The sequence below is a fragment of the Clarias gariepinus genome, chromosome 20, assembly GCF_024256425.1.
Source record: "Clarias gariepinus isolate MV-2021 ecotype Netherlands chromosome 20, CGAR_prim_01v2, whole genome shotgun sequence".
NCBI lineage: Eukaryota > Metazoa > Chordata > Actinopteri > Siluriformes > Clariidae > Clarias > Clarias gariepinus.
The window spans coordinates 2291520-2302238 of record NC_071119.1 but is presented as its reverse complement, the minus strand read 5'-3'; the positions used below and the strand labels follow the sequence as shown (position 1 = coordinate 2302238).

Here is a 10719-nt window from a genome sequence, read left to right as displayed (position 1 = left end):
AAAAAATTATGTTTTGATGTTCAGTTGTGACCTCATATAGGATGTTCACTGGAGGGGGCGTGGCTCACCATGATCGCATTTACATACATAGACACTGAAACTGAGTGTTTGATAAAGGAGTGTTATAAATAAAAGTTTGAGGAGTAATAATATACGTTATATGATGAGTATTTCTATTATATTTAGTTATATATCGTTCTATGCTGGAGCATTACCACACACATGCACACTTCTGTTAAAAATGATAGTCAAATACGGGACCTTTAAATCTCTGGAATAATAGTGGAATGCTGTAGCTCTGTCACATCTAATGTGTAGCTGCAAACACAAGAAGAAAACAGAACTATACAAGGTGTATATATTAATTTATTCTAATGTGGTACATCTGGGTTAAAACTTCACACAGTACTGCCCTGTGGTGTGTGTACACACACACACACACAGTTTGAGGATAACGTGGGTGGGGTGGGTTGATTCAGTGTTCCTTGGTAGTGAGGTGTAAATGTTTCGGGTATGTACTGTACATAGTATAGTTCGATATTAATGAGATATAAAATGCAGAAGATGATCAGATCATTAAACAGTTACCCAGTTTAACCCAGTCTAACCAGTTCCCTTCTGTACACGTCACAAAGTCAGGGGTTACAACAGCTTTGAGTTAACCGTGTTGTCAATTAAGGTGTAACTACCTTTATTTCAGCAGGGGAGAGAATTTCTGAGGTAAAAAAAGTTTTTACACGCGCTAACATGCTAACTTTATTGATCAGTGGCCAAATATTAAAACATACTCTTAAAATACTGTAAAAGAAAAACGTTTTGTGTTTGTTTGTTTGTTTTTCTCCCAAACATCCAAAATGTGTTTGCTCCTTAGATTAGCGCTGAAGCTAACACATGTTGCTGAGGTAAACTCTTTTTAAAAAAAGTGACTCAGGTTGTCCAACATGGCGGCTCTTCCAAAGTTAAACACTGTGGTATTTACTTCATCTTTATACAGATTTCTTTTGCCTTAAATGTGGATTAAGACGTTATTCCACCTCAGGAAATTTCGCCTCGTAGCAAAACCCAGAAGACGCTAATCTTAGCCGATCCGTATCGGTTTGCGTTACGAGAACTAGCTTAATGATTTCCATCAGGAACGTGAAATGTTTATGGAATTAAATAAGCGTTACAGAGCACCAGGAACACAGTCAGGCCCAAGGGGAACCAGTGGACATCTCTAAAGGCTTCCAGTTAGTGTCTTCAGCAGCATGGGCCGCTGGGAAAGTCTGTTGTTTTGATGGTTAGTCTGGTCTAAAACGCGTGACACGTTAAGTGTTTGTGCTCGTTAAATGTTTATAGTCATAAAAGCGTTTCATTTTAAAAACAACGTAAATAAATTAACGGCTCAGAATAGATATGCTTATAAATAAATACCCCTCGTAGTCAACAGGAATCCTAAAGCTATACAGTTATCCCGTTAATTTGTTTTTTTAGTCAGACGCTCGCGTAAGCCGCCTCGTCCAGACGGGGTTCTTTCGCGTCGTCGCACGAGCTGGAGGCGTGGCTGCTGAGGTCGGCGACGCCCGACTCCAGGTCGCTGCAGACAGAAAGGTCGTCAGCGTCGCCGGCCTTGCACGTCGTAGACGATTTCAGCGGAAGTGTCAAGGAGGGGGTGTGGTTTTCTTCGGGGTTCACGCAGGAAAAGTAATCCTGAGGATCGCCGACGTCATTTTCCTTCAGCAGCGTCCGGTACGAATGTTCAGTCGCTCCGTTGTTCTTTACTTTTCTCATCTTGCTCTGGAGGAGCTGAGCGAGTCTCTACAGCAGGAGAGAGAATAGGAGGGAGAGAGTCAGAAAAGCAGCTAACATTTATTTCCCCGTCTGGTTTGTATTAACGCGTTCTGATTTTCTTTTTTTTCTTTTTTTACATGTGTAGAAGGAGTCTCCAGTGCCAGCGATGTGTAACAGTGATAGGGAAAGTTTTCACATTTTTATTGGAGTTTGTGCTTTTTCATGGTTTTCTCTGTAATATATAACATAAAAATCTAAATTTTTATTGTTTTAATTAAGCTTAATTGCATTAACGTAAAAAAAAAAGACTTCGGTAAAAAAACTAATTATTATAGCTTTTATTTTTTTTAATAGTTTTAGATGTTATTTTATAAATATTCACAATTTTTGACAAAATGTTCTTGTTTAAGATAAAGAAGAAGAAAAAAACACTTGAAGGTGTGTTAATAAGAGGTGGGCAAAGTATACAAATGAGTAAAGCAGAGATTCCTGTGGGCAAATGTTACTCAAGTAAAAGTAGACGTCCTCTATTTACATGTGTACTTGAGGAAAAGTGGAGTATATATGGATATTATTAACCTCCTGCTTCAAATACAAATAGAGCTGTACCTCGGCTTAAGGTGAAAATTTGTATTGTGAAACGCATCGTCCCATAGGAAATAATGTAAATGCAGATAATCCGTTCCAATCACCCAAAAAATAGCACTAATTTCTAACACTATAATCATATTTTTCTGCCTATAAAAACAATCAAAACATTTGAAAAAAACATGTTAAAGAGGTAAAATATAAAATAAATAGACATTAAACTTCATTTAACCATTAATTTATGATTCTTCTTGTCACCGACTGCTTTAAAAACCAAACTGAAAGCGTCTTCCTTTTCTTTTGGCTACCGTCCTCGATAACATACTTGGGACTCATGATCCTACGTCTTCACTAAAGTTATTCTTAAGGCAAAAGTTCGTAAGGAAGGGGATTCGTATGCCGCGGTTCTGCTCTACTTCACTAACACAATGCCATGCTTTACAACTGTAGTGAAGTAAAAGTAAAGATAATTGCTGTACTACTGTATGTAGTTGAGTAAACATAAAAAGTAACGTCTATATTAGAACAATTCTGGTACTGATACGTGAAATATGTACTTAAGTACAGTAACGGAGTACACGTGCCATTTCCTCCCAGCTCTTGTTTTAATATAGGAAAACAAGCTTACACTTACTCCACTTGTATGTATTACTGTGTGTATCGACTGTACATTAAAGAAAAAAGTGTTTCAGCGAGTATGTATGCCTTGTCCTTCGTCGGTCTCCCGCGGTACCTCCTGGTGCGTGGTAAGCTCCTCCTCCAGCTGCTGCGACTCCTCCTTCACGGCGGTCAGCCAATCCGACGGTGACTGATGCGAGGTCCTGCCCCTTTCTGCAGAACTGTACATGCCTTTCCAGAACCTTCCAGAGTCACACACACAACATAAATGCTTCATTTCAAACTAGCTAAGCAGTAGGGTAGCGATATGCTGCGTTATTATGTTATCTAGGCTATGAAAGGCTACGTTAATGCTCACTTGAAGCAGTAGGGCGTGGTCAGGGGTCTCAGCACGCCTTGAGTCTGACTGTGGTCTGATCTGTACAGAGGGTTTATGAACTCGGATCTTTTTTCCCAAAGACATGGCCACACCGAGTGAGTCCGCTCCCGTAACCTACACACACACACACACACACACACTCGGGTCATTATTTCAGCTTAAGTACAATGATATATAAATATATGTATATAATCTTTCCACATCTACCCCCTCTGACCTCAGGTCGCGGCGCTCTCTCTGGCTGTTGCCGATGAAGTTGCCGTACTGGCAGGAGTGCACGTGTGTGTGCAGCTGCAGGAGGAAGCGCTCGCTAAACTCGAAGGCGCAGGGGAACTGCTCCATCAGCTGCCAAACACACTCCAGGAACTGGTCCAGCACAGGGGACACCTCTTTAGGGTCTCCGTCCAGGTGAGCGTACCTGTGGGGTTAAGGAGGAGGTTGTTTATGTCAGGGTTGCCATGGCAACAAACAAAGGTAGGTTTTATTTCACTTTTTAGTTTATTATTATTTAATGCATTTTTTTAGGGCGGATCTTCCTCAGATTTTCTCCCTAATTTAGTCGTGTCCAATTCCTCGCTGTCACTAGGGGGCTCCCACATTAAGCTACAGTACTACTACCACTCAGTCGGGAGGGCCGAAGACTATCACGTGTTTGGGGGCGGCGTAACACACTCTGAGGACAGCGCTACCCGCTCCTTCCGCTTGCGCTAGCTCACAGACGCCCCTGATTGGCTGTAGAGCCGTGATTAATGTGTGAGCACGAAGTACCTCTCATCCCTCCCTTCTGAGAGAGCTCGGCCAATCAGCTCTCTCTCGATTTACGAGAGGTTACAGCATCACTCGGGAATCGAACTCGCGATTTAAAAAGGTTCTACTTCCTGTCCTCTGCACAGTGCTTAGTCCAAAGTAAGGACTATTTTGAGATTTTTACATGTACATGTTTCAGTGCCTTAAACCGACAAGTGTTTCCACATTTCTTCATACAGAAGTTTATTTACTAAATATTTTCAAAAACAGATCTTTTGACATTTACATTTAAATGGCAAGATCTCTAGATAAACAGATATTTAGATTTACAGATGAATGTTTGTTACATATTCGGTTATTTACACGTCAGTTGGGCAGATGTTTGTATATACTGTACAGATGTTCATCTTTTTAGACAGACATATCTTGGGACGTGAAAATGTTAGATGTAGAAGTTTTTAAATTATAAACAGTTACACATTTCCATTTCAGTTGTGCAGATATTTAGATGTTTAGATGTTTTAATGTACAGCTGTTTATATGTACACACTTAAATGTCCAAAGTTTTTGTAAAGCTGTGTCAATGTTTGGCTATTTTGAATGTACAGATGTTTTGAATATACTGATGTTGCTGTAAATATGTTTTGAATGTACAGATGTTTGGCTGTGCAAATTTTTGGATGCACAGATTTTTCGATGTAAAAATGTTTCAATGTACAGATGTTGCTGTACAGATGTTTTGAACGTACAGATGTTTGGCTGTAAAGATGTTTTAAATGTATAGATGTTCAATGTACAGATGTTTGGCTGTGCAGATGTTTTGACTGTACAGATGTTTGACTGTACAGATGTTTGGCCGTGCAGATGTTTTGAATGTACAGACCTGTGTGAGAACTTGTGTCCGAACGATACCCAGTCTTTCTCGATCAGCACCTGCAGAAACAGACGTCTGTGTGTAAATATTTCTGCATTAAGACACAGAGAGCGTGTGCGCTAATTCAAATATATGAACACACACAGTGGGAGGGGCTAGAAGGAACAGAAACAAAGAGGGCGGGGCTTCGTGTTTATTCACGACAGATGTTTAATATCTGAGAACAAAACCACCTCAGTGTGTGTTATTGTGTGTGTGTGTGTGTGTGTGTGTGTGTTATTGTGTGTGTGTGTGTGTGATTACCATAAAGCCTTTAATGGTTCTGTAGTAGGGGTCCAGGAGCACGCTGGCCACTGAGCAGGCCTGAGCTGTCCGATCCCATCCGTCAGAGCAGTGAACCAACACACTCACTCCTTCCTCTGCTACAGCCTGAACACACACACACACACACACACACACACACAAAATAATGAGAGAGTGGATTAAATTACATTCTGGTTACCTTTACAGCAGATTTAGTGTTTGGTGCAACTAGTCCACACCCAGTCCTAATCTTCCGCTTTACCAGTTTGTTACTGGTGTTACCTTGGCGATGAAGACTCCGGCATCCAGCACGGCTTTGATGTGTTTCAGCCAACCGGAATTCTCCAGACCCCACAGGAAGGCCCCCATCGAAGGAGCCCTGAGGTCCCCGACTGCAACACAGCGCAATTTATTTTCTATTACAGCAGCTCGTTTCTAACACGTTATCATTTCCATAGCAACCGTTTATCCATATTAGCCTTGAAGGTCGACGTGATGATTTTATGATGTCACGGTGCGGTAATGATGTCACCACACACACACACACCTTCGATGAGCTTCTGCTGGCTGCTCCTCATCACGTGGATGTTCTCGATGCCGATAAACTGCAGCCTGATGTTGGTGTAGTGGTCCTCGTTCTCATAGCCTTTTCCCGCCGCTCGATTGGCCATCGCATTCAGCTACACACACACACAACTTACATATTGTACCTATTTTAGGTAAATACAGTATCTGTGATGCGTGCTGACCCTCACCTTCGGCCGTGTGTCCACCACGTACATGTACTCGCTGGCGGGGTTGGACTTCATGATGGCCTGCAGCATCTGTTCATCCTCCGGAGAACGAGTGCTGAAACCGGAGAGAGGCTGACTGCTGCGACACACCGCGGCCTGTAGGGGGGTGGGGGGGTTAGAGACAGTAGGGTGTAAAGTCACTGATTTGTGCCCTTTAAGGTTCACTACGAAAAACAGCATGGAGTGAACGAGTGGAGTAAAAACATTTACACTGGTGTCCCTGTGAAAATAGGAGAGAACAGGGAGTCGGCCGCGGCTTCTAAATTTGGCGCTGCCGACGATCACAGTGGGAGACGCTGACTTCGGGACGAATAGCTCCGAGGGGTAGGTGTCACACACCTGTCACACACACACACACACACACACAGAAGAAGAAGTAAATCAAAGTGGATCATTAAGGATATACAATAACATTACTCAGTAGTCAGTACTCAATAGCCAGTGTTTAGCAGTCTGTACTCAGTAGTCAGTTCTCGACAGTCGGTAATCAGTAGTCAGTGCTCAGTAGTCAGTAATCAGTAGTCAATAGTCAGTGCTCGGTAGTCAGTGCTTGGTAGTGATTGGTAGTCAGTGATTAGTAGCCAGTAGTCAGTGCTCGGTAGTCAATAATCAGTGATCAGTAGTCAGTACTCAGTAATCAGTGCTCGTTAGTCAGTGCTCGGTAGTCAGTAATCAGTGCTCAGTAGTCAGTACTCAGTAGTCAGTAGTTACTACTTAGTATTCAGTAGTCAATGCTCAGTATTCAGTAGTCAGTGCTCAGTATTCAGTAGTCAGGGCTCAGTATTCAGTAGTTAGTGGTCAGTATTCAGTAGTCAGTGCTCAGTATTCAGTAGTTATTGGTCAGTAGTCAGTAGTTAGTGGTCAGTATTCAGTAGTCAGTGCTCAGTAGTCAGTGCTCAGTATTCAGTAGTCAGTGATTAGTAGTCAGTAGTCAGTGCTCGGTAGTCAGTACTCAGTAGTCAATAATCAGTGATCAGCGCTCAGTAGTCAGTACTCAGTAATCAGTGCTCAGTAGTCAGTGCTCGGTAGTCAGTAATCAGTAGTCAGTAGTTATTGGTCAGTATTCAGTAGTTATTGGTCAGTATTCAGTGCTCAGTATTCAGTAGTTACTGGTCAGTAGTCAGTAGTTGGTGGTCAGTATTCAGTAGTCAGTGCTCAGTATTCAGTAGTCAGTGCTTAGTATTCAGTAGTTATTGGTCAGTAGTCAGTAGTTAGTGGTCAGTATTCAGTAGTTATTGGTCAGTAGTCAGTAGTTAGTGGTCAGTATTCAGTAGTCAGTGCCCCTTCAGTAGTCAGTGCTCAGTATTCAGTAGTTATTGGTCAGTAGTCAGTAGTTAGTGCTCAGTATTCAGTAGTCAGTGATTAGTAGTTAGTGATTAGTAGCCAGTAGTCAGTGCTCGGTAGTCAGTACTCAGTAGTCAATAATCAGTGATCAGTGCTCAGTAGTCAGTAGTCAGTAATCAGTGCTCGATAGTCAGTGCTCGGTAGTCAGTAATCAGTGCTCAGTAGTCAGTATTCAGTAGTTACATCTTAGTATTCAGTAGTCAGTGCTCAGTATTCAGTAGTCAGTGCTCAGTATTCAGTAGTCAGTGGCCAGTATTCAGTAGTCAGTGCTCAGTATTCAGTAGTCAGTGCTCAGTATTCAGTAGTTATTGGTCAGTAGTCAGTAGTTAGTTGTCACTATTCAGTAGTCAGTGCTCAGTATTCAGTAGTTGTTGGTTAGTAGTCAGTGCTTAGTATTTAGTAGTCAGTGCTCAATATTCAGTAGTCAGAGCTCAGTATTCAGTAGTTAGTGGTCAGTATTTAGTAGTTAGTGGTCAGTAGTCAGTAGTTAGTGGTCAGTAGTCAGTAGTTAGTGGTCAGTATTCAGTAGTCAGTGCTCAGTATTCAGTGCTCAGTATTCAATAGTTATTGGTCAGTAGTCAGTAGTCAGTGCTCAGTATTCAGTAGTCAGTGCTCAGTATTCAGTAGTTAGTGGTCAGTAGTCAGTAGTTCTGCACTCACTCTGTACTCGTGGTTGGCCGGAGTGCTGTACCAGAGGTTGCTGGGAATTCCCATCCGGCTAAAGTCGGCACGCAGATCCAGGAAGCTCCAGGCCTTCTCTCTCTCCTCTTTACCCACGCTGGGCAAGTACGAGAAGCAGAAGAGCTCAACATAACGCTCTGAGAGAGAGAGAGAAAGAGAGAGAAAGAGAGAGAGAAAGAGAGAGAGAGAAACTCATGTTGTGTCATGTGATTAGAGTTGTGATTTGCTGCTCGGTTTCAGCTTAGGCTGTGGACTTTTTTGATCCAATTGCCTGTAATAGTCGAGAAGTGTGTTCCTTTTATGTGCCTGGTGTGTGTGTGTGTCTTTACCTGGACGGGACAGGTATGTGAGTGACTCCTGAACGTCCACACACTCTCTCTCTAACGGCAACAGGAACTGAAACACCTGGAAGTTCTTACAGCACAGGACGAGGGGAGTTCCTGTGGGCGTGGCTGGGGCGCGATCAACACTGCTGATCAGACTATGCAGGAGCTAACACACACACACACACACACACACACACACACTGCTCAGTCATGTACATCCTCATACACAGCACAGTGGTGATCAGAAATGTACAAGAAGTTGCGTGACCACGAGGAGTCCCAACATCCTGTCGCTTGTGCAATGAGTTCTGTTCTGACAAAGTCACATGACACAAAAGAGGATGTTGTGCGGCTTTTATTTCCTACCCACGTCTCTTTGCGTGAGTCTGAGTTCTCCACGAAGATGCTGTGTGTGGAGGACAGGTACAGCGTTCCCACAGTGGACTTCCGGGGCGTCAGTCTGTCAATCAAACGCACGTTCTCCACCTGCAGGGCGCGGGAAAACAAAGAGAGCTCGGTTTCATACCACACACACACACACACACACACACACACACAGTCCTGACCGATTCAACTCATTAAATATATTAACCAAAAAAAAACTGATTTAAATATTAATTAATTGGCGATAAAATAAAATTAAAAAAGCATAGCAGAAATATGAATAAATAATATTATTGAAAATAATTAGTAAAAAATGCTTATATTTTTATATAAAACAAAAAGATACAAATAAAGCATGCATAAAAAATATGGAATTAAACATTTAGTAAGCATAATTATACTACTAATAATAATATTAATAATGGTAATAAAATGTTATCTCATCTAAATATTTAAGTTATAAAAATTTTTTATTAAATTTGAACAATTATCAAAACAATTTCAAGCAAAAAATAAAAATAAATAAACCTACAATTTTAAATGAATGTCTATAAATAAGAAAAAAATATTTTTTAAATAATAATTATAATAATAAATGTCATCTAAAATAATGTTTTATGTAAAAAATACAAATTATAAAAAACAAAAATATAGTTAAGATCTAAATATAAATCCATAAAATCTCAAGTAAAAAAGCTCAAATTTAAAAAGAATGTAAATATAAGTCTAATATCAGTCTATAAGTCTATAAATATGGTAAAAAAAAATTATAATCATCATAATAAAACAATAATAAATAATCATCATAATAAAACAATATCACTTTAAATATTTCATTCACAACATTTATGTAAAAAATCTAAATTATTTTAAAAAAATAAATAAATAAATTACTAACAAATAAATGAAAAAAAAAACTAAAAATCTATTCCAGGGGAAAGTATATAATTAAATTACACTAATTAATTAAAATAAAATATAAATAATACTAAATATTAAAATGTAGTAATACTTTGTTATAATACTTTATACAGTTTTTCACTTTAGGGAATAATAAAATAAAATGTCTATCTAAATGATTATCAGCTGAAAGAGAATGATGAACAAAAAACAATCAAATAAACAAACACACTATTGGAAAACAATAAGTATGTAAATAAATAAAACAGACAGGTCACGTGCTCCTCTCCTAAAAAGAGGACAAGGGAGGGGAGGGGGGGGGAGATGGGAGTGGGGGGGGTCGGGGGGGGGTGTTAGTTATGTTTCCAGATGGCGCATCATTCACACACACACACACACGCGCGCGCGCGCTGTTCCGAGGCTAACCTTCGGTGTCCTGACGTGCTCCATCCTCCTCCTCCTCCTCACTGCGGCGGCGCTTTAATCCCGCAGATCAAAGAGGCGCGCGCGCTCCGTGTCCCACTCCCCATACGCGCGCGCTGTCTCCTTGTCCTGCGCGCGGAACCGGTGCACTGTGTGTGTGTGTGTGTGTGTGTGTGTATAATTATATGTATCTATGTGAATATAGATGTATGTAAATGATAGCGATAGACAGACAGATGTCCCTCTCGCTCCTCCGCCTCCCCTCTCGGTTCCGTGTGACGGTAATTTCGCAGGCACGCGCACTACGGCGACGCGGTTTGTTCTTCCAGGTTGCCAGATTGACGTCTGTTCCGCTTTTTTAACGGCAGCGCCGCATCCGTGCAACAATCACACCTTTATTTATTACTCTACTGTTTCACAAAGTCAGCTCTCCACACACACACACACACACACACACACACACTGGCAGATTTCCAGCGAAGTGCTCCGTTTCCATGGAAACAGATGAAGCGTGCAGAAGGAAAGTGCAGTTTATTTTTGTCAGAAAAAAAACTTTGACTGGGAGAGAGAGAGAGAGAATATAATCTG

At 41.1% G+C, this 10719-nt stretch overlaps 1 protein-coding gene across 1 annotated transcript; it reads right to left on the bottom strand.

Moving 5' to 3' along the window:
- Window positions 1-389: 389 nt before the first annotated feature.
- mtmr7b (myotubularin related protein 7b) lies at window positions 390-10160 on the bottom strand. The gene is made up of 14 exons (XM_053480358.1): window positions 10135-10160; window positions 8791-8910; window positions 8428-8590; window positions 8078-8235; window positions 6284-6412; window positions 6035-6169; window positions 5827-5959; window positions 5562-5671; window positions 5280-5405; window positions 4986-5035; window positions 3573-3773; window positions 3335-3469; window positions 3092-3218; window positions 390-1797 (listed from the first exon to the last, which is right to left on the bottom strand). Exons 1-14 carry the CDS (start codon window positions 10156-10158, stop codon window positions 1474-1476), a joined length of 1935 nt encoding a protein of 644 aa, XP_053336333.1. The 5' UTR covers window positions 10159-10160; the 3' UTR covers window positions 390-1473.
- Window positions 10161-10719: the final 559 nt, after the last annotated feature.

What these genes read in the sequence shown, in the direction of transcription:
- mtmr7b (XM_053480358.1), bottom strand. Translation starts at nt 10,158, where the DNA reads ATGGAGCACGTCAGGACACCGAAG. An exon ending in GAACCATTAAAGGCTTTATG is followed by an intron (nt 5,036 to 5,279) that starts GTAATCACACAC and finishes CTGTTTCTGCAG; the next exon opens with GTGCTGATCGAGAAAGACTG. An exon ending in AGCTTACCACGCACCAGGAG is followed by an intron (nt 1,798 to 3,091) that starts GTACCGCGGGAG and finishes CTCCTGCTGTAG; the next exon opens with AGACTCGCTCAGCTCCTCCA.